Source organism: Pyrgilauda ruficollis, unplaced genomic scaffold (assembly GCF_017590135.1).
Source record: "Pyrgilauda ruficollis isolate IOZ18807 unplaced genomic scaffold, ASM1759013v1 scaffold17, whole genome shotgun sequence".
NCBI lineage: Eukaryota > Metazoa > Chordata > Aves > Passeriformes > Passeridae > Pyrgilauda > Pyrgilauda ruficollis.
This window is the reverse complement of record NW_024515875.1, coordinates 9,957,060-9,981,431: the sequence shown is the minus strand read 5'-3', so window position 1 is coordinate 9,981,431 and position 24,372 is coordinate 9,957,060. Positions and strand designations below refer to the sequence as shown.

The 24,372-nt window shown below is 36.9% G+C and overlaps 1 protein-coding gene across 1 annotated transcript in view; it reads left to right on the top strand.

Moving 5' to 3' along the window:
• Positions 1-24,372, top strand: part of SPAG17 (sperm associated antigen 17) — an 87,988-nt gene that overhangs the window by 21,737 nt on the left and 41,879 nt on the right. The window contains exons 5-17 of the mRNA XM_041463738.1: positions 2,969-3,143; positions 5,277-5,471; positions 7,832-8,013; positions 10,903-11,058; positions 11,609-11,690; positions 12,632-12,750; positions 13,668-13,805; positions 13,889-14,008; positions 15,459-15,609; positions 17,288-17,518; positions 19,473-19,558; positions 20,200-20,316; positions 21,901-22,055. Coding sequence (XP_041319672.1) covers positions 2,969-3,143; positions 5,277-5,471; positions 7,832-8,013; positions 10,903-11,058; positions 11,609-11,690; positions 12,632-12,750; positions 13,668-13,805; positions 13,889-14,008; positions 15,459-15,609; positions 17,288-17,518; positions 19,473-19,558; positions 20,200-20,316; positions 21,901-22,055 — 1,907 coding nt within the window. The remainder of the gene's footprint in view (positions 1-2,968; positions 3,144-5,276; positions 5,472-7,831; positions 8,014-10,902; positions 11,059-11,608; positions 11,691-12,631; positions 12,751-13,667; positions 13,806-13,888; positions 14,009-15,458; positions 15,610-17,287; positions 17,519-19,472; positions 19,559-20,199; positions 20,317-21,900; positions 22,056-24,372) is intronic.

Sequence of the window (24,372 nt, the reverse complement as noted above, 5' to 3'; positions counted from 1 at the left end):
TCCTCTCCTCTGAACTCTTTCAAAACAGTACATATTTTGAAGTCCGCTTCTCAGAACCAGGTACCACATTTTTCAGTGTTCCCAAAACTTGCTTCCATTTGTGTCCAAGGTCGTCACTACTACCTCCAAGATTGTCTCAGACAGATTGCTTATTTGTTCTAGGAGAAATTTCACCAAGCTTGCACAGAATCACAGATCAGACCTCTAATTAATTTCTAACATCTTTTGGAGCTGTCAGTGGTACATTTCAACAACTTACTGAACAGTTGGTTTTGGTATAGTCCTTTTCCAACAAACATTCATGAAACTGAAGAAAGTCAGTTAATTAACAGAAAGTCATACAATTGCTGCAGTAAGTTTACCCTATTAATTGATCAAAATCTGTAATGTGGAGTGTGCTGATATGGAGACCTAAGCAGTCTGTGCATGTAAAAGATGCAAGCAGAAAATAGTTTAATGGATTTTGTATGGCTGAAAAGACTGTAAATTTCTTTATCAACAGTTTTGCTTGTGGGAGTAGTTGGTGGATGAAGTGTAGCATACAAACACAAGAGCGTTAAATGCTAGGTGATTCTATTAAAATTGTGTCCTGTTCCCACAGAAGTCAATTTATTAGGAAATGATGATTTAAACCACAGAAATAAATTAAGAATATGAGAAGAATAATGTGTTTTCAATCTGAAAAGAAATCGAGAGGCTGAAGCTGTAGAATAGATTGTTAATAGTGAATTGAGAAAAAATAGCACTTTTCTTAGATAGCAGTCAATTGTTATAAGTAAACTGTCAAACAAAACTTTGAAGTTTAACAGCAATTCAGTATTAAAATGGAGTTCTTTAGAGCTTTGATTTAGCAAAATTAGTCTTGTAACTGTAATTTTATTTCCCTGATTAATTGGAGGATGGTCCATGTTGAAGGCTGAAGGGTCTCTGGCACTTACAGTTACTTCTCTGTTTTAGCCAAACCGTCTGCAAAAGTTGTCACCTCCTTTGAATTGTATCCATATCAATGTGTGACAGGCAAACACAAGTGGAGCCGTTGAAGGACAGAGTCAAGAATGGGAAGGCTCTTGGATATGAGAACGCTCTGCAGTACGGAGTGGGCAGAAACTGACTTCTAATTTAGAGTTCTATCTCTAAATTGGCTGCCATAGAATTTTTAATCCTTTCCAACTAGCTTGTACAATACAAGTTCTGTTGCCAACAATCTGGGTGTTGAAAACAGGATATTACTCGCAAATCAGTTCTCAGAAAGCAAACATATCTGTCCATGGATCTTTTTCTTAAATAGATACTAGCTAATAGAATGGATCAGCAGTTGAATACAACATGTAAATAACCAAAAATAAGGCATCCTGTATTTCATTAGGAGCAGGAGGTTGTCGTAAATTGATACGCATAAATATTATGTAGAAGAGAAGAAGTGTCTCTGACTCAGAAAACTGTTTGAGGTAGTGAAGTTTTGAAATGTGTAGCTTAAAATAACAAAATTGCTGAAGGTAATGGATTGTTAGAAACTCCACAGAAAGCTTCACCTTGTAGGGTAGGAGAAATATGACATTGAAAGGAAAAGGGACGAGTCCAAGAAAGGAGAGGCTTTTACTTTCTAAAGTATTTTGGTCAAGTAATGTTCTTTGTTAGAATCTTGGCAAGTCCAGAAATGCCTCTGATTATTTAAGAATCACTTAAAATTATGCAGATGCAATAGATCAAGTTGATTGTGAACTTTGTGGCATGATGATTGTATCATCTGTTTGATGTGTTCATCAGCTTAGAATTCAAAGAAGTACTATCAATATTTCTAATTTGAAATGTCAAAGGTAGAACAAATTTGAAAGAAAATAATGAAAACCTCCAAATCCTTCATTACACAGTGGAAATAGTTTCAAGATTCTGTCAAAGACATTTCTAAATTTTACAGAAAGGAAATTCAAGAAGGAAGGGAAAAGCAGGAAAAGATTTTCTGTTTTGATTTTGAATTTGAACTTAATACAACTTCCACAGCTGGAAAGTCTGCTTTTCAGCTGGATCTAGGGAAAGCAACTCTATAGAGCTAACTGCCCTCTCTCATTTGCATGAAGGGCTTTCCTAATAGCCTTTAAAGTGACATCAGCAGAATTGTAAGTTAAGTTAATATTTTTATTTTATTTAATATAGCTTTATAATCCTGAAGTGTAATTTTTGCATAGTTTGAATGTAGTATTTCTACTGGGCAAAAATAAGGTGGACACTTTATTGCTCTACAGAACCTACTTTACCTTAATTTTTTTTTTTTTTTATTGTTTTCATTTCAGACCAACTCTCAATTTTTTTTTTGGATTTATAGTGTGAGACTTTGGGACACTTAATTTTTTTTTTTTTTTTTTGTCCTGTACTCTTAAATTACTAGGAAGAGCTTTATGTAGGTGTTTTTGTTTGAAGATAATGAGAATGGCTGAGTAATATCCTGTGTGAAATGAACGCACAACTCTTGGTTCTAGTTTACATTAGACAGATATTTACATCAAAGAAAAATAGTGCTGGTACCATTTTACACCATAGTCAAGAGTGTTAACAGAGATGTTAAAGGATATTAACAGGTATTGAATTGTTGCCATATTTCCCTTCAGTCCAAGGAAGGTTTCTGGCTGATGCAAGTGCTGTAGTGGAAGTAACTAAAGCACAGGGTTTTTTACTCATCTTTCTACCCATATGCATTTTGTTAGATTGGTAGTTATAATGTCTACCTACCTCTTGCAGTTCCTTTTTAATGTGAAGTCTTAGCATTATGACTAAGAACATATAAATAATTGAATATGTGTTTGAGTAGGAAAAAGCAGGGTGTTCAAGACAGCTCCACCACATGAATATTATAGCAGCTGAGAGGGAAAAGTGTGAAAATAAAAAAATTGAACACCTAAAGTTTTACAACAGTCTGGCCTTTGTTCTGCACAAAGGCTTTAACGAGAACATCATTTATTCATCTTGTCAGGCAGAACAGCAGCAAAAAGAGAAAGAGAAAGCAGGAGAAAAAGAAAACGCTGACCCTCCTGATAGGACAAGTGGCAAAGACAGTAAAGGAAAAAAATCAGTGTCATTGTCCCCTGTTAGAAAGGAGACCAAATTCAAACAACGGGGAGAAGTGGAAGTGAAAGACAAGTACATTGGTATGTAAAATATGATTATGTACTCCTGATAAACCTTTGGAATACTTTGTTTTGTTGCATGTTGAAAAGTCCAGATCTATTTGGCAATATCAAAATTTTGCCACTTTGCATTTGAAGAGGGCACTGTGTTCTACTCAGTGTTAGGATGGATTGTGCAGTCCAAGAAGTAAAATACAGATTAGTTTTATGTCGCATGTCAACATAAAAGTATTTGGGCATATGTAAGACTACAATAAAGTAGCCAAACAAATCCTACAGAAAACTTATCCTAGAGAAAAATTTCAAATAATTAAATGTCTCAGTATCCAAAGGTGGCTTTCTCCCTATGCTATAGTTAAAAACACGGCTGACAGAGTTGTCAACCCTGTCAGTGAAGAAATTTTTCATTACATCCAATCTAAGCTTCACCTCTTTATATTTGTTCTAATATAGCTGTATAAAAAAAAAAAAAAAAAAAAAAAAAAAAAAAAAAAAGAGCATGCCTTAAATTCGAAGACAGTCTAATCTGTTTCTGGTAGCTAGCAGTCATTTTATCATTCATTCCTAATAGATTATCACCTTTTTGAAATCAAATATTTCTGCTTTTGAGTAATATTGAGATTACTTGCATTGATGTATTTCCTCTTTTGCATATGGACTAGTCACTGATAATTAGAACTGATTGTTATGCACTTGTCATGATTATTAGTATAATCATAATTATAATTTTAAAATGAAAGGCAGCCTTCAGCATGTATGCATTGGAATTTTTGGATCTCTGTAAGTGACTGTGCAGACACCTGTCTTTTTTGTTAAAAATAATTAATTTTCAGTAATTGTATGTGTTCATACTTTTTCTTCCTGCGGAAACTGAGATATAAATTTATGTACTTCATTTTCTGTACTAGGAGTGAAATAATAAGCTAGTTTTCTTCTGGTTTTGATTTTTGCTTTATGCAATATATGTATTGGACTATGGTGGCTGCTTCCTCAGTCAATCTCTCTCTAAATTTCTGTGTTATTTTATGTTTAGCTAATATTATGACCAACAGAGAGCCTGCTGCTCCAGGTGGTAGCAGCATTTGCACAGCCCTGGCCATATATCTGAGCACGGGCAGATGTCAGTGCCAGGCTACCTTTTTTCCTTCCTTGGATAAATGAGTCCCACAAGCTGAGGAGTCAGTAAAGCACTTGGACATGTGGTGTGTTAGTAAGCATAAGAAAGGATCTTAATGCTGAATAGAGTATAAAGCTGCGATTTGCTTTTAGTGTATGTTTGTCTGCAATAACTCTATGTCTTTCAGCACTGATGGAGAGATACAGGACCTCCAGCAGACAGTTTCTGTTAACTTAGGATAAATAACTGTACTGGATTAATTAAATCACCTGTTACCTGTGTTACTACCTGTATTTCTCCATAAGGCATAAAAGGAAACCACACAACTCTAGAGCTTCTGGAGAGTTCATTTCTACTTATATCATGCTTAACCTTTTGCTTTGGTACTGAAATGTTGCTATGCATATTTCTACATAACTGATAAGCCCAAATAGAACAGGCACTCAATGAAACTCCTCATCTGCATTTGAATATGAATTTGGATATGCCTCTGCCACCTAAAAGGACTAGTGTGAGCTGGTATTACCAGCTGATGAGGATTTTGCCAAGAAGTACATCTAGTGAACATGAGCCTGCTGGGTAAGGAGGATTTGGGTAATCTTCCATGTAAGATGGAGTAACTTACTCTTTGTATGCTCCATGTCCAGCTTTCTGCATGATGAAATAGGATAGTTTAAACTACCATTAAAGCATGTGGATATGTCCTGACACTAAACTCCTTTGAGAGGAGCAATTACAGAAATGCTGCTACAACATTCTGATTATAATCAGCTTCTGCAGTTTTTCTCCTGGTCCTTCTCCAAAAAGTTATTACTTCTGACTTATATTCTTCCTGCTGTGTTCTAAGTGGTTTGGTGCAGAAGACCTGAATCTTTTGCACATAATTTTTGGATTTATATGTAATTTTCCCAATGAGAGTATAAAAGAACTGTTTCTCTGACTTTCATTTGCATAACCCCCTATAGTCAAGTAAAAAATTAATTTTTTTAGCTGATGAATGTTCTTACTCCAATTTGTTTTTGTTCTGTTTTGAACAGATGATGAACCAGATGATGGTGCTCATTATTACTTTATCATTCTGGGTTTCCCCAATCTTCAGTTGTTGCCCATCTTGACTGACCTTGGAATTAACATTTCAAGTGTAATTCAAATTTCTTCTGAAAATTACAAACCATTGCAGATACACTTAAAAGCAACAAAACTTGAAAGACAATCTTCAATTTTACCTGAAGGTAATCTGGTCATTAAAAAAAATATATGTAAAAAGGAGATAATTTTATATCCAGGGAATGACTGTTCTGGCTGTGTTTTTCTCCCTCTCTATGCCTTGTGTTTGTGCCTGCTAGCTGTGTTTGCCAGTGCCAAAGTAGTATTGCCATTGGTTGGCCACCAAACCAAATGGTTTGCCAGTACAAAAACTGGACAGTAGAAAGAGGGACTGACTAAGCAGGCAGAGTTTGCAGCTGCAGTGGCCACCAAAGAATGTTTTATCAAATGCATACTTCTGTGAATTATTAGGAAGTGTACTAGTAAGAAAACTTGGCTTATTTGGTAATTTCAAAGGAAGTGAACAGTTGGCTGCTTTGGGTCTGTGGCCCCAGCCACAGGAGAATATGCCACAGAATAATGCCCTGTAATTATACTCAGCTGTCCCAAGGCTATTAACACCTTTCTTGAATTGGGATCCTGGTAAGCAGCAAGCTAAATATGTGTCATCAGTGATAGCTGCCTATCCTGAGCTGTAGTGACATAGCCTGCAGATCAAGGGAGGCAGTCATTCCCTGCTACCTGGCTGTCATAAGAAAAGAATTATGGACTCTACAGTACAAAAAAGATACCAAAAAACTCTATTCAATCCAGCAAACAGCCTCCCTATAAGAACTGGCTAAAGGATCTTGAAAGAAGAAAACGTGGTTCTGATCATAAATGGCCTTTGGAATTTTCAGGCCCCAGAGACAGGGTGAAAGTCTGGAGAAAGTCTCTTGATGGAAAAGGTTTGAGTTAGGGATTAAACTTAAACAAACTGGACACACATAAGTCCATGGGACCTTATGGGATTCACTCAGGCATACTGTGGGGTTGGCTGTGATGTCACAGCAAGGCTGTGATGTCACTGTTAATTACTTTTGAAAAAACATGGCAATTGGAAAACATGCCTGAAGACTGGAGGAAAGCATCACTCCTATCTTCAGAAATGGTAGGAATGACTCAGGAATCTAAAGGCCATTCAAACTCTTCTCAGTCTCTGGGAAGATCATAGAACAGCTAATCCTGGAAACATTTCCAGGCACATGAAGGACAAGGAGTTGGTCATTTGGCATGGATTTACCAATGAAAGTCATTCTTAACCAACCTGATAACCTTCTATGACAAATTGACTGTCTTGGTGGAGGAGGAGGAAGCAGTGAATATTGTCTGCCCTGACTCAGTAAGACCTTTGGCACTGTCTTCTCATAAAGAATCTGGGTAAGCAAACACTGAGTTGGATTGAAAACTGGCTGAATGTCCTGGCTTAGAGGGTATCAGAGGGGATTTGTCGTATGAGTCCAGCTGAACATCTTTGTTAGTGATCAGGAGAGTTCCCTCAGCAAGTGCTCTTATGATACAAAACTGGGTGGAATGATTGAAACACCCCAGAATTGTGCTGGTTTTCAGAGGGACCTCAACAGGATGGAGAAATGGTCTGGCAGGACCTCATAAAATCTGGCAAGGGCTAAATCCTGCACCAGTTCATGGTGGGGGCTGACTGGCTGGAAAGCAGCTCTGCGCAGAAGGACTCAGGGGTGGTGGCCCTAAGCTGAACGTGAGCCAGCCCTGTGCCTTTGTAGCAAACAAGGCTAGTGGTATCCAAGGCTGCATCAGGTCAAGGGATTTGAATTTTCTTTTGCACTGGTGAGGCCACACTTAGAGTTCTGTGTCCAGTTCTGGACTCTTCGATAAAGGAGAGATATGGAGCTACCAGAGAGAGTCCATCAAATGACCACAAGTATGTTCAAAGGACTGGAGCGTCTCTCATGTGAGGAGAGGCTGAGAGAGCTGGGAATGTTTACCGTGGAGAAGAAAGAGCCTGGGGAGAACTCATCAATGTGTATAAATGCCTGAAAGGAATGTGCAAAGAAAAGGAAGCCAGGCTCTTTTCGGTGGTGTTCAGTGGCAGGACAAGAGGCAATGGCAAAACTGAAACAGGGGGTGTTGCCTGAAGACAAAGAAGCACTTGTTTACTGTGAGGGTGACTGAACGCTGTCACAGATTGCCCAGAGAGGTCATGGAGTCTTCATTCTTGAAGGTAGTCAAAAGCCATCTGGACATGGTGCTGGGCAGTCTGCTCTTGGTTACCCTGCTTGTGCAGAGGAGTTTTACCAGATGAGCCTCTCAGGTTCCTTTTAGGATCAATGACTGTACTTGGAATAGAAGACGATGGCAAGATATAAGTGGGGGTATTTTTTAATTCCCAGGTTGGGTGTCAGATATTTGCTGAGACTCTGAGGATGGAAATACTTGAACAATACTTAAAGTAGACAGTTACATGATTTGTGCTTTATGTTAAAGGGAGACATTGTACCATGATTTGTCAAATACTCATATATTTTAGATATAGAAGCAGAGAAAAGAAAGGAAGATGAAGCTAAGAAAGACCTGGAAACATTTTGGAAATTTCTGGAGCCCGTTCTGAACAGTGGAAAGCAAGAATCAAGTCTCTTTGATGTTGCCAGGCTTCATTACCTAGTTAAAGAAAGTGACTTTCCCCTTCATTGGTCAGATAGTGAGATGCTGGTCAGTACATTCTGTTTTTTACAGTGCATACCATGCTGTAGTGTTTGTAACTTTTACGAACACTTAGGAATTTAATCTCAAGTCTTCTCTGAAACACAGCCACAGTAATTAGTACATTTGTAAATTTAAACAAAAAATATTTCCTATGTATCCAACAACTTCATTCAGCATCTGTTTACAAGGATGCCTGTTTACAAGAATGCCTGATTTGGAGTTTCTTGATATTGTAGGCCACAGCAGAAGAGCTGTAATGTAATTTGAAGTATTAAAGTTATTCAGCATGTTTGCATCTCATTCAAGAATCGTATGTGTGTATGAAATAACACAGAAGTTATATTTTTGTCCTGATAACATCAGGCCTACTAACTGCACTTCAGAATAGTCACATGAGAAAAAATTAGCTGAATGCAAGAATACCTTTTGATATATGATCTTGCTTTATCATACAAAGTACTGCTTCTTTTTGTCCAAAACATGGCTCTAACTTAATACTCATTATAGCCTGCTGAGTCAGGACTATTACCAGGCACTGGTGGAGAAAGTGAATCATTAGCAATGTTTTCCATCTTAGATTCTCACGTATAGTGAGGTAAAAGAGTCCAGTATTTCTCAGTCCACAGTGTGAGCAGTAAAAAATACAAACTGCTAAAAAAAAAATAAGGCAACATGCTATAATTTAACCTACTGTATTTGTAATCTGTATTATTAGGATTAACGGACATTCTAGGGTTAAACTACATTCTTCTAACCCTTATTTGTAGTATGGTAGATTCTGTATACAAACAACTCACAGTGGTTTCCAGAGCATTCACTGAAATTGCCTTAATTGTGGAATCATGTAGGCTTGCTACTTATAATATTACTTATCATTATAGTCTTTATATAATCTTACAGTGCCAAGCCTCTTTTGGGAAAACAGTTTTTATCTTCCCTGTAATCACATCTTACAGGGTTTCTACTTTTAAATATCTTGCAAGAGCCTATATTATAGTTGAAATAAAAGAAAAACCATCTGTCACTGAAACAGATCTCAACAGATTAGAGTTACAATTTCATGAGCCCTACAGAAATAAGAAAGTTTGTAAGTTTTTTAAGAAACAGGTGGGGAGCATATAAATTTTGAAATCATAGGTTGATAAAGTAAGTTTGTTCTTGTGGACTTTCTGGAGAATCTCTGAGTCCAAGCTTGCTGCATCTCTGAAGTGCAAGACACACAGGAGGAAAATTTTTGGGGTAAGACATTCTTAGACATTAATATAAAAATGACAGAGTATTGCATACTGCAAGTAGTCTCTGCTCTCAGACCTGAGATCTTTAGAATGGAAAATACTTTCAAAAATATTTACTTTGTTGAAGAGTCACTAACGGTTGGACTTGAAAAACTTTTGATAAAAATCTATGTCCTGAGGAGACATCAGGCCAATTGAATTACAAAGTTACAATTATGCTAAACTTTGCTTGGATCCCATTGAGTAACAGGGCTTTTTACTTATGATTTTGTAAAAAAATATTGTTTTGTTTAAAAGACTGCATTGAAAACACTCCAATATTTTAGATAAAACTTTTATGGGCTGTAGTGATACCTTACATATACAAATATAAGGATGAAAAGGTGTTATACTAACCCATTCTTCAGAAGAATATTGAACTGGGAAAACAAAGGTGCAAGAATATTAATGAACATTCTGTTTTCACAAATAGAATTTCTTTCCCAAGTGTCTCTTCTAGTCTTTAAATGTTATGAAAATGGAATAAAATATTCCATAACTTATCAGTGATTTTGGGATTGCCTATTCCCCAGTGTCATAAAGAGGCACTGAGTTGAGGAAAGCAAATGTTTAATAATTCTTAAGGGTTTGTTATTTTTCTTAGTGCCTAATGTCAGTTGTGCTTCTTCACTGTGTTCTATTTTAGGAAATTTAAAATTGAGACATTCAATGTTGTTAGTCACATCTTAAAGGCAAACTTCTCAGTACAAGAGACTTGCACTAAATTCACAAAAGTGTAAGAATTACTCAGAAAAGGGCTTTTCACAGAAATCATATAAAAGTTATAATAATTCCATCCTTTCCACAAAGTTCAGGATGTACAGGGGAAGAATACATCCATTAAAGCTGCTGAAACTTGACTGTTTCATGTGGTCTCCTGCAGGGTATTGGTATTTGTACAAGAACATTTAATATTTAAAATAGCAGTTGCTATTATTCTTTTTATTCCTCCCAAGCTTTGGTGAAAACCACAGTACATGACCTCAAGAAGCATGACTCTTACCTTGTCAGATTTTTGCAGATACAGTGCTCTCCTTTTGGACATTTTGGGCACTATGCTGACATTCCTTCACTCACAACTGTGGATTTCAGAATGCCATTCTTGAGGCTTTCTTTGTTTTCGAAGTGCAACAGAAAGAAATAAAATAATATGAGATTATATTAATTACCTGGTTAGGGTTTGGGTTTTTTTAACCTTCTAGAGCAGGGAAATGATTGACCTTGCAAACATGCTGCAGGTTGGTCACTAGTAAAAATGTACATATATTACAAAATACTTTAATTTTCCTCTTCCATTCCTTCCCATCCAAAAAAACCTTTAAGTTCCATCTACAAGATAGCAGACCTTGAACAGTTACTGTTAAGACAGGAAAGACTTTATAACAACTAAAGCAACTTAGGCAATATACAGTCCATACTCTGCTGTGGCAGTGTTAAGGCAAATAAAATGGAGGAGGTTTTAGAATAACTCTGTAAAACGTTGAATTGGTGGAGGAAAAAGTCTTTTGGAAAATTTATAAACAGATGTAGTTCTGCTGGTTAAAGAGCTAATGACTGCTGTCACTAAGTTACATGACATTTTATACACACTTCATCCTTTGTCTCTGATTTTCTCTCATAGCTTGCATTGGGTACTGTGCTGTTTGAACACATTGCTTGTTTGATGTATGACTGCCTGGACTGGAGAAGACAGCATTGCAACTACTTGGAAAACACCAAGTTTATTAATGTGCCTGTGTTTCCAGAGAGCAAATCAACACAACCATCTTCATTTGAGGCAAGGACCCTTCTCTTCTTGTTGAGAATAACTAATTATAGGGTAGAATTGCCTGTCTTTAATTTTCAGTGAATGAAAGTTGTATTTTTGTATTCAGCATTTAAAACACAAAAAATGGGAAAAAATAGCTGAGCATTGGGGTAACAGAAAAAGGAAATTAGAAGAATCCTATAGGCATAATGTATCATAGATGTAGGAATTTCTTAAATAGTGTCTGATGATACATTCTTGAGTCTGAAAAATCAATATGCCTGCACAGAGCTACTATGCAATGTTGCAGATCTGTGAACTGTCAAAAAAAGAGATTATTAGTTCTATGCAAGATCTATTTCCTTATTTTGTTTATAGTAGGCAAAGGTTAAGTAGGCAGAAGAAAGTAGCTTGTTAGAACATACGCTACATTCTTACTATCTTGTTCCAATTAAAAGTTTAGCATGTAGTCTAGAGTGAATAACCAAAGCTAAATGAAAGTAAGTTCTCCCACCTGTTTGTGCAATACCCATTTGTTTTATGGTTTCTGATTTTTTTATGTTAACTTTCGTTCACTTAGGAACAGCCAGCACCACGGATGTCACCTACAAAGAAAAAAGGGAAACCAGAAGAAATTCTGTCAACAGTAGTTTTGTCAGAGAGTATGTTTAAAGGGTTGAAGCACCCATCTGTAGTTGATCCCTCATTCATCGGACAGCACAAATCCTCAAAATTATTTGTGCAGTTAGCTGAAGGTGTTGTGTATCCTGGTGAACGCATTGTGGAAGTGTCTGAGTGGTGATAACGAAGTTCTTTAGAAAATCACATTTTCTATCTGTTCCTAGTCAAATTCAGATTTTAAAAAATCTCAGTAATTTTTTTTCCAATCTCTAGCTTTGTTAGACTCTTTTTAATAAATATTGTCTGAAGGTTCACAGAATCACAGAATATTCTGAATTGGAAGGGACCCACAAGGATCACTGAGTCCAACTTAGCCCTGCATAGGACATCACAGCCTGTGCCTGAAACCATTTTCCAAATGCTTCTTGAACTGTCAGGCTTGGTGCTTTCACCACTTTCCTGTGGAGCCTGTTCCAGTGCCCAACCACCCTCTGGGTGAAAATTTCTCTAATACCCAGCCTAAAACTCCCCTGACTCCAGGTGAGGCTGCCCCAGTGCAGAGCAGAGCAGGACAATCCCCTCCCTTGTCCAGCTGGCCATGCTGTGCCTGATCCACCCCAGGACACAGCTGGCCCTCCTGGCTGCCAGGGCATGGCTGGCTCATATTCAATTTTCCTTCAAACAGGACTCCTGGGTTGATTTCTGTGGTGCTGCTCTGCAGCATCTTATACCCCAGTCTGTCTGTACATCCAGGGTTGCCTCATTCCAGGCAGAATCCAACACTTCTGCTTTTTAAGCTTCATAAGGTTGATAATTGCCCAGCCCTCTAGTTTGTCAGGGTCTCTCTTCAAGGCCTCCCTGCCCCTGGGAGGGTCAACAACTCCTCCCAGTTTTGCATTATCTACAAACTTGCAGAACTGACTTGGACTATAAATTGGCATTTCTAAACAAACATATCTTAATGTTTTATCTCTTAATATAGCAGAAGAAACTTCTGTTCTGTTCCCTTCTGTGGACATGAGGTATTACAATGACTTGCTGAGCCAAATTCCTGAGGAGTACTTTTCTGTACCCTTAATGCTGAGCTGCATGTTGGAACAGGTGGGAATATTCTCTTTTTAATTTCTGTGGCTAATTTGGCCTAGACCTAATGTAATGAATTGTCAAAGATCAATAAATCCATCTGTTTAAACCAAAAATATGTGCATTGAGGCACTGAGCAAGGATGTTCAATACAAAGGAATCAAAACTCCAAACTTTGATTCTTCGATTTTCTTTCATATTTTTCACTTACCTTGTGTACATATATATATATGCACACACACACACACATATATATATATAGTGTTACTCCATAATTAATTTTTGAAGACTACAAATATAATCAAATGAGAAAGGTGCAATTTCTTATCCAAGTCAATAACAAGTTTTCGTGTCCTTCAGCAGTGTTATTGATAGTGAACTTTTGTTGGTATACTCAGTTCAAAGGTCTTAGGTTAAGCCTGACATAAGAGCCTCAATGCTAGTGCTAGACAAATCTGACTTCTGTTGAGTTCAGACACAATCTATGATTTAGAAGAGACACACAATATGATTTGGAAATCTTTCTTTCAGGAGTAACGTTTCAGCATAATTTTGGTTTTTTTTCTTTTTGTAACTTAGCCTGAAAATAGACTAAGTATACTTAAAGTCCAACACCTAATAGACAATCAGTTTTTAATTACCTGTGCTCCTTAGCAATCCTTAACATTTCAAGTTGGAAATATTTTTCTTCTTATCCTTTCAAAAGCAACTAATAAGGAAAACATTTAATTCTGTTTTCTGCAGTCCTTGCTTTGTGCAGCAGCTAACTTGGAAAATTGTATTTTTGCTACTTGCAGAAAAAAAATCAGTTTTTTCTTCCCTCACAGAATTTATTGGATATGTGCTTAGCTTATAGCAGGATTTGCCTGGTATTTCTGGTAAAGTTAAGCAGCAGTCATAATGTGATGGAAGCTAACATATATTGTATTTGCCAGGTAATTGCAAGTGAAGAAGATCTTCCACCACCAAGTCTGGTGTCACCACAGCCTCAGGCAGATGAGCTGCATCGTGCCATTGCAGATCATATAATCTCTGTCCTTCCTTCTCTTTCACTTCCTATAAGTGAAAAAAAGGTTTGTGTTGTCTTTTGTTCATTTCCTAAAATGACAAATCTCATTATTGGGGTTTAACAGCTCTTCTTTTTCTTTTTAAACAGAATCTGTATGACTACTTTTCTTCTAAATATGGTGAACCACAGACAGAGACTGTCACCCCCCAGTACCCTCTCCTATTTAATTACCACGATGCCCTGGGTCAGCGGTTGCACCTGTTGAAGGTATAATGCAACTTATTTATATATAAATATTTCCAAAGTTCACAGGCAATGAATGCTTCATGCACTAGAAAGGGAGAAGTGGTGTTTTTACTCAACAGGACAACATATCCTGGATCTTTTTTCTACTGAGGTGGACACACCAACACATGTTTAGTTTACTTAAGAAGCAATGAGTTAGTGATGGAGGGCACCTCACAAACATGGAGCACAAGCACACTGATTTCAATGATCTATTTGCATTATTAATGAGAATGTTTAGCCTTTGGCATAGATGAGAGATATTACAGAACTGTTGATTTGCTGTTAAACACTGATGATACAATGGAAAATGAGTTGCTGACTTGTTAATGGTGATTTAGCATGGAGTTTAGGCTGAATACTAAAATGTTGAGAAGTAGAAGAAAATACATAGCAGTTGTTAATGAACACAATGAATATATTCAGATTGGCTAAATAGTTGCAGAATAGTATGTAACCAAGATACTGCCAAATTCTAACAAAGGCAGAAAGGTTCAGAGACTACATAGTTTGGGATTATTGCAAAGTAACAATTCCCAGACTTTCTGAATCAAAAAACCACTGTGAATGTCTTGAATTTTTCCAAAGGCAAGGTGTAGTTTTACCATTAAATTTCAAAAATTCACTGAGGATTATAAAAGTGATAATACAGTTCTAGATTTCACAGCTAAGGTGTGTTTGCCTGGCTTCATGGATTACAAATTATCTGGGGAATACTTTGACAACCATTGATTAAAACTATTCAGAAACAATTCAAGTTTGATGCATTGGATATATTCAAGCAGAAGGAAGGACCGAGTAATCAATGTAAGAGATGCTCTTAGCAGACATATGCTTGATGTATTTTATATATTTGCTGAAGAGGAAATTCAGGATATAGCACAATGTTTGAGGAAAGAGTAGAGGATGAACATTTGGAATATGCAGTTGAAGAAAAAGGTACTGTAAGTGTGTAATACTAAAAAGAGTGAAATTGAAAGATACCACTACATCTGAAAAAATAAATCCTTGGATATAGAGGGGTGCCTCTCTTCACAGACTGATCAATAAGTTGATTGATTTCATGACTATAAAAAGTAGCACAGACAGCTGAAAAATACATGAAAGGTGCCTGCTGTCAGTCTGAACAGATCAGTACATATTTCTGTATTTTTAAGTCTAGCTAGCACAGGCAAATGACTTCTAACAAATGTCTGTTATTATGCTGTCAGTCATTCTCTTACGTGTCTAATATTTTTCTGCCTACAGTATCTGACACCATGATTCAAAACCACACTGTGAGCACATGTTCAAATATAAGTTTATGTCCAACTGGCTTAAGCACATGCTAATGTCTTCTGCTGTAGAAAGACTTCTTTATTCAAATATAATTTTTGGAAAGTCAATAGTGTGAAAGTTTACTTTAACTCTGGTACTTTGATTTTTGTTCCAGGTCCAGGAGAACTTCAATCCAGAAAAGATTGAGCATGAAATGATGGATAAACTGCCTCTTACAGAACTTATCCATTTCACCCCTCCTTCAACTGAAGACAGCACTAAACGCTTGGCCAGAGTTCACGAGCTCATGCATTATTTTACTAGTGGTAAAATTATTTTCATTGATATAATTTCCATTCTTTTTATTTCTGGTTGATGATCCTCTCAAATAGCAGATTTTGGGGCAAGATTTTTAAGCTGCCAAATAAACCTTTGCTGAATTTCCCATTTTCACATTCTTGCTTATATATAATTATAGCCTACTATACAAGTTAACCCTAACTTCAGACCTCAGGTTCATGTTAATGGGAACAACAGAATGAGTGTCAAGTATTGCATAACTAAGAGCTGGAACTTACCTTGGAACTACTTTTTTTATTTATATTTGCAAACATACAAACACTTACTAATTCTGAGTGGAAAAAACACAGTGGTAAAAATTGCAATTTTGGTCCTAGAATGTAGAATACATTTTGAGAGGCACTGATGTAAACTGTGTTGATTTATCAACTCACTTTTGGAGGTAAAGCACTGTATCATAGGTAGACAATTTTTATGGAACAATACACTGCTTTCAGAATGTATTCTGAAATACATTGTGTATTGTGGTATTCATGTCTAAGCTGTTGGTGTTAGTAATGAAGCTACTTTATAACAGTCCCTTTATCAAACCAAAAACACATTCGCTTCTCCAACCATAATCACTTCTGCAGTTACCTTTTCTTGGAGTGTGCTTGCTGCCATGACATACGCTGGGAAATAATCCCAAAGACTACATAAATACCCTTAGGTAATATCAAAAATCTGCTCTTGGTTATTAAGAAATATAAACATCCAAATCCCTTTGGTTGCATTCATGTCATCATATAAGGCACAGGATTTAAGGGTACTTTCTGCAGCTCTTTCATCCTGAATTCCCTGTGTTGGATTAATTTACACTTTGCTGTGTTGTTTCTAGTTGTTGGTATGTACATTTTGGACAGCAAGGTATTAAAGTATTCCCTATTGCTACAGTCTTCCAGCTGATGAGTATTGAATTTGATGATCCTCACTGGGCCATACAGTACTGCCAGACTCTCCTAAGTGGTAACCTAGCTAGCAAAGCCTTTTCTTTTATCAAAGGAGATGATTAATTTGAGTAGAAGATGAGAGATCCAACATTCTCAAGATACATGACGTGCTTAGGTGCTTAACCACCCTAAAGAGAAAACATTTCAAATTGAAGATATTCTTTGTGTGATTTGGGCATTGTACTACCTGTCTTAAACTTCAGTCCTTTGCATGGTTATCATTGTTATATGGACACAGATGCATACAAGCATAAACAGGATTTATTATTGCCTTTGCACCTTGCATACTTCTGTTTAAATTATGTGTAAAATTCTTTCTGAAGAGGAAAAAAATTGATACTTTTTTGAGAAGTTACAGATAATGGAAACATTCCACGAACTGAAAATAACTAGTTGCTAACTGGCCTGATAAAGTCTACTTCATATTTTAAAATCCACATCATTTATATAAAGTTAATGAGCCAGAAGGTATTCAGATGTAGGAACCACTTCATTTAAGATGGATTAATAGGTAGGCGTATCATTTTGCAATTTGGAAGCATTCAACTTCGAATGCAGTGTAAAATGTAGCCCACATAAGTTGATCCAGTACCATTAAGGAAATTGCTGTTGGCTTTTGAGGAGTTGCCAAGAGCAATACACTTAAATAGTCTTGTATTTATTTTCTGCTGAGCTGTAAGGACGTTTTCAGTTAATGATTGTAATTCTTTTTTAGAACTTCTGACTTGGGCTGAAGTAGAAAGAGCCTTCAGAGTGTTTACTTTTGAAAGCCTGAAGCTGACTGGGCTAAGTGACTCTGGTTTCCTGGAGAGCTCTGGATCTAGGGTTGAAGGTGATTCTGAAGAGTCTTATATCCCTTGGGATAATCCAGCCATGTTTGCAAGACAGCTGAGACAACTCTTCCTTATGGAAAAGAAATTTAATGAGAAATCTCCAAGAAGCTCTGGTAAAAAGCTTTCTGTTTATGTTACTCCTGAAGAATTTGAATCCACTATTTGTCTTACCATATCATTTGCTATTGCAGGGATGTGATTTTTCTTCCTTGCACAAGTCACCAAATTTTCAAATATTGTATAGCCTGCACATTGAGTAACTCTGTGGGAATACTAGGATAAAGACAAGAGTTATTTTGTACTACAGTATTAACAATTGTAGATGATGCAGAATGAATTTTCTCCAGTTCTGCATTTTCTCCTGCAGATTCTAGCATAATGAAAAGTGGTTGGCCTGGTTAAAGGAGATGTGTTGGCCAAAAAGCAACATTAAAATCAAGTGATTATTTTTTCAGGACACAAGAAAAGTAGAAATTAGGTCATTTTAAGCAATTATACCTTTAGGTTCACCTTTATGATCACAGAATCACAGAATCATAGAATCATTGTTTAGGGAGGGACCTCTAAAGGTCATCTGTTCTGACATCCCTGCAATAAGCAGAGACATTTTCACTAGATCAGGTTTCTCTGATCTGACCTCCAGTGCTTCCAGGGATGGAGCATCCACCACCTTTCTGGGATACCTGTTCCAGTGTTTCACCACCCTTATGATGAAAACTTCTTCCTTATACCTAGTCTGAATCTGTCTTCCTTTCCTTTAAAACATTTACTCCTTATCCTATGACTACAGGTCCTACTAGAAAGTCTCTTCGAAGGCCACAATACTAAGAGCTCCCCAGAGCCTTCTTTTCTCCAGGCTGAACTCTCTGAGCCTGTCTTCACAGGAAAGGTTCTCCATCTTTGCAGTCACCTTTATTGGGTCTACTCTGGACCAACTTCAACAGGTCCATGTGTTCCCTGTGCTGAGGATCCCAGAACTGGATGCAGTACTTTGTGATCTTGTCCATACTTTCCTAATAGAAATGTCTAAGCAAGCAGTTTAGATGGGATCCTTTCCTTAGAAGGCTGAAGCAAACAAAAATGAGTCCTGCTTATCTGCTTTTCTTCTGCATCTAGGGAACATTTTTGGGTGTTGCTTTATTTTGCTTTTGTACTGGTCATGATGTTAAATTTTGCAGTTACAAGCATAACAACTTTTCAGCACTTCTGCAGCTCAAAAGCAAATACCAGGAATAAAACACTTGCTTTCAGGTTTCTTCAATCTTCTGAAGGCAGTCAGTAAACAGGCGTAATATCCAAGAGAAGCAGAGCCTAAACTTGTATGTCTGGAAGCTGAGCTGGTTATAAGACACTTACAAACAAATACTTTGTGGCATGTTTTCCATCAGAAATAGTAATTTTCCTTTACATGTGAATTTTGATCAAGTATTAGTAACCTCTGCCCTAACTTTGGGAATAAAGAATTCTATTGAAAGGATTTTTTTTTTTTAAATTAAGAGAATATAGAAGTTAAAGTCCTCATTTGATGCTGTTCATATCAGATGCTCATTGCAACAATGGAATGACTAGTCAGATCCTCAGGAGAGCTAATACTCTGTCAGTAGCTTATGGATCTGTAAACCACATTAATTTAAACTTTAAAATTTGCATTTGTCATAAATGTGTGAAAATACCAGAACAGTTGGTCTTGCCTTTTATTTTAATGCTGTCTGTGCAAAGGAATGCTTTTTAAAGTATGAAGAAAAATGGTTCTTTGTTTATGAATCTGGAGGCTACTTCTGAGAGTACTTTTAGTGGGCCAGCATGGGTCAGATGGAAAGGATGATTTGAGTGGGTTTTATGAAGTCTTTTTTTATTTTATTTTATTTAATCATCTGGCACCTGTCGTCAGAGGATTTTAAAGTGCTCTCTTCATAAAGAAGCACAGCAGAGATGTTTGTGTAATTATAGGACAACCTTCAACTTGATGTCAGTCTCATCAGGGAGACTAAGGAAATTGCACAGCTCCAACCGTAGTAGGGCTGAAATTTCTGGAACAATTCTTTAAGTTCTGCTTTCAATTTGCAGGGACAGAAACAAGTGACGAAGATGAAGAAGACGATCTGGTTTATCCACTTTTAAATGTAGACTTGGATCATCTTTATTCTGATATGGCAAGTGTGAGAAATGGAGTGAGGCACCAGAAGATACTGCCCAATGCCAGGCCATGTTACTGGGGATTCCTTTGCAATGCTGCATGCAAATGTTAATTCTGTAATTTGGAAAATGCTGACATAACTTTTAGGAACTGTGAAATCACTTTCTTTGAATTCCAAGGTGACAGGTTTTGGTGAAGCTGTTCATGATAATTCTGTGCTGGTTTTGTTAAATACCAGGGGTCAAATACAAACGTGAAAGTTTAAAAGAAATTGTCAAACTGTCACACTAGAAGACTGTGTAGTTTGGCATCTTCAGAATCACCTGTCTGCCATACATCCCATAATAAACATAGCAATTTTAAAATTACATCACAGGACATGTTTGAATACTCATGATTGCTTACAGAACTCAAAAACATATAAGCTAATAATAAAAGTATTTAGATTATTTTGTCATAAAAGTCCAAAACCAGACCTGCTTGGGAGTAATTGTATTTTTTATTAAACAGTGCCATATGGGTCTGCACATATGCATCATTATGCAGTTAACTGTGATGCAACATGGGGTGCTGTGTATTAATCCAACCAGATTACAGTCAATTTAATAGTGACACTGAAATGTTGATATTCATTATTTTGGTTTGTTGTATTTTAAGGTGAGTCTGGAAAATTATGGCCTAGGACCAAGTTTAGAAGAAATAAAAAAGACACAGAGGCGTTGCTTGACAGACTGGAGTTTGGAAGAGCATTTTCAACCACATGTTCTTTGTCAGGTATCTTTGAACTGACAATTTCATCTATACAGTTCTCCCTCAGGACACTGTATAAAGTGGTAGTAGTGGAGTTCAGGGCATTTTTCTGCTCAATAATTGATTCAGTTTTATCTTTCATTTTTACTAAAAATCATTGTATCAAAGTAGCTTTAGCTACTTTTCAGTTCTTCGTGTTACAAATTTAGTTTGCAACAGGTTTTTATTTCCCGGTTTGGCCAAACTGGAGCTGTCCTATTTGGCAGCAAGCCTCTTAGCTGAAAGTGTGGTGGAGAGAAGCCACCTTGCCCTTAGGGGTGATCCTCTGTAGCAGTTTTGGGACTCAGTGCAGTGGATGTGAAAACATACTTTGCAAATGCCTATGCAGTGTATGTTTTATGGGCAAATAGAAAATTTGGGTGTTACAGTACTTCACCCTTTAAGAGCTAAAAACATCATTTATAGAAATCTTGCAAGCTAAACACTAAAAACTTTTCTTGCAGAAAGACAAAATGACAAATCTGAAAGATATGTTCAAGGGTAGTTGGCTTGAATTGGGAGGCATCCTCTTGGGAGGAGTGGATTTTTAATTCCTGTGCTGCCTTGAGCTTGATAGGTTGTAATTCTTATTTGATCCTGACACATGCTATACATGGGTGAAAGAAGTGCTGCATGGACTTTTGCAGCACCACTCTGGTGTGAGTGGTGGATTTTAAAATCTGGTCATGTATTTCAATGCATGGGGAATCCCTTCATATGCAACATAAATAGCTAATACTACTTCAACTACCAATAATTAGTGAGTCTACTAAAAAGACACTGATGGAAAATTTAAAATAGCATTTTATTGCAGCTGAAAGAAAAGTCATGGCAGTCAGGTGAAGTCCCAGATGACTGGATAAAGAGAAACATCTTGCACATCTTTAAAAAGGGTAGGAAGGAGGACCCTGGGATCTACCAACTTAACCAGCCTCACCTCTGTTCCAGGGAAGATCATAGAACAGATCCTTCTAGAACCTCCAGATGAATAGTTCTGAAAAATAATAATTTAAAAGAAGGCTTTCTTCTACCTTTGACTACAAAATAAGTTTCAACCTGCAGGCAATATAAATATTGAAAATTATGGGGAAGTACAGAGCAGGGTGGAATAATGTAGATCACAGCAAATCTTAGAGATGTGCAAGTCATGGTAAAGCAAATTGAATACCAAGGAAACTCAACTGAGATTAAAAAAAAGTGAATTAGGGTGGTTTTTTAATATGGTATATGATAATTCTGGTTTTATTTACTATTTATTTAAGTATTTTATTATTTGAACTTAAGTATTTGTTTAATATTTTAATTTATTTGGGTTTTGTGAAGCTGAACTTTTTCATTCACGGTCAGTCAGAAGGTGGAGCATAGTTGGTGTCTCTTCTCAACATGAATAGCAATGCAGTTTCAGTTTTCACCTACCTGAACAATTCAGGTTGCTGGAATCCAAATGCTTTGGGTACATCTTGTAGGAGAGTGTTCTGGAGCACCTGTTGCTCAAAGCTGTGCTATGTAGCCTATGCACATATGCTACCATCTGCAGGAAGGATGTACCTTTATTTCTTTCCTTTTCAGGTTCTTCACACAGCATCCCAAGAATATAGATGTATTGATTCCTTTTATCATACCCAAGATAACACTTTACTAATGGTTTTTCACAATCCCATGAATCAACAGCGTCAGAGCCAAGAGACTTGGGATATTGCTCTGCACTCTAATGTGCGATTCAGGTAATGGATTTGTCTTCCATGTCTCATTCACAGTCATTTTTGATTAAAGCCTCCATGGATGTGCTTAGGGCAAAGCTTTGAAATTAAGATACGGCTATGTGATACATTTATGATAAAGAAAGTCATGCAGGTCAAAAACAGTGCTGTATCAAAAGAATTCTGTTGAACTCTTCTGAGTGAGAACAAAACAGAACGTAGCTCCTTATCATCAAGTATAAAAATGTAAATAATGTACACATACATACAAAATCATATTAGAAATGCCACATCAAGAAACTTGTAGGACATTTCAGGTGAAGAATTTTTTTTTTAAATTCTTATATACTTATCAGGTTTTTCTACTGTATATACATAAATTGAGTGATTTAGTGGGAATGGTTTTTTGAGAAAAGTTCAGATCCCTTTGTTAAGATTAGATTTTTTTTTCCATAGAGTAACACATTCTTCTTAATTCCTTATCAATACCTGCTCACCTGTTGGAGGTATGCAAGTGTTTGGTATGTCCACTATTAGCTCTTTTGATAGTGGACCTATTTATTTTGGAACACATTTTTGCACTGAAGCAGTGATATAAATGGTGATGTGATGCAACTACTATTCCAAATAATTGACTGAAAATAGAATAACTGTCCATGTACTGATATGTAAAAATGTTAAAATGCCATGAAGAGACAGCTGAGGTATCTTTAACAATGTCATTCTGGTGCTCTATAGATTAATTAGATTTATCAAATAAAATTTCAAACAAATTATCCAGTATAAAAATACCTCCTCCCCCTTTGTGGGTATCCTTTTCTGAGTGTAGTGCCTCATTTATCATATTATGGAAATTTTTATAATAAACTTTTGTTGACACCTGTATATATTTGAACAGATTTAAATACTAAATAGGGAAAATGTGCCTTCCTGAAGCTGTGTTTTGTATTGTATTTTGTATCTTTGCTCTCAATCAAGGACCTGTGTAGGTCCATCTCAGCTTTTCTGGCATTTGGACTTAAAATTATTTGCCATGAAAACAGGCTATTGTGATTAGCAGTGAATAGGACCAGAGCCAGAAGATATTTACCAGCAGAAATTCAAAGTTTCTTGGAGAAAATTATGGCTGTTTTGTTGGGCAGATCCACTAAATGTCTGGTCAGCTAAAATCTTACCGAAAAGATAAATGAAAGAGGGTATGTTCAAGTAAAGCTGGGTCTTGCATTCAGACAGACCCAAGCATAGGATCAGTGGTCTCAAGTGCTGTTACACAGCATTCTGTTGGGACCCAGAGCTCTTTACTCTGCCAGCAGTTCTTACACTTCTTTGTGACACTGGGCTTTAGCTGCCTAATTCAAGTTTCCTAAACGTAAACAGTTGGTGCCACTTCAGCTGCCTGGTGTATTTGGGTTTTCTGGGCAGAGTTGACACATATGACATGAGACCCGTAGGAGACCCATACACTTTTGGGACAAACACCAGAGAGCAGGTCACACACCCCAGAACATCTAATGTGTCACCAGGTGTTCCCATACACTGAGTAACGCCTCATCCCAACAGTATATGGGTGCTGTAGAAGCAGGGGGAGGTACCAGACTTCCTCAGGAAGCATTTGTCCCTGAAACAGCCACTGTTCATCTCTGGGATTGTAATACCTCAGATTGGCTGGTCACCTTGAAAGGACATTCATTTAAATAGATCAAAACCAACTGGGAGACAGGAAAGGCTCTAAATACCTGCAAAAGAAAAGCTGCTAATTTTGCATCAAAAGAAGAAATTATATATTTTATCTGTACTGTAATTTGTTGAGAATGAAATAACTGTGTGCTTTCTACCTCTTACTCTTCCACATTCCCTGGAAACAAGGCTTAGACATTAAAGACAACTTCTGCTTAGGGCATGCCTGCTTTGTTCAATGACATTTCACCAGGTTCTGTTTCAAAGCAGCAGGGAGTTCCTAAAGAAAATGGCATGAACGCTGACAAGATGGTTTGGCTTTGCTCTTGTTTCCTAGACATATTCAACATCACTGCTGTAGATGCTACTTAGAATTTTTGAAGAGCTATAAGAAGTCCTCTTTTGGTTCTGTGTCATTGATACCTGCCTATACTATGCAAAATAATCAGCACATTTTCAGACTTTATTCATCCTTACTCCTAAAGATCATTTCAGATTTCCAGACAAAGTATCATAAATATTTGCTAGTGTATGTTTCCAAGCAACATAACACTTCTGTGGAAGACACTCATTAAATACCTGGAGTGCTTCAAGCTATTGCCTGCAGTTAGCTTCCAGATCCTGCTGAGTTGCCAGAAATGGGCACAAACTCTTCTTATTAATT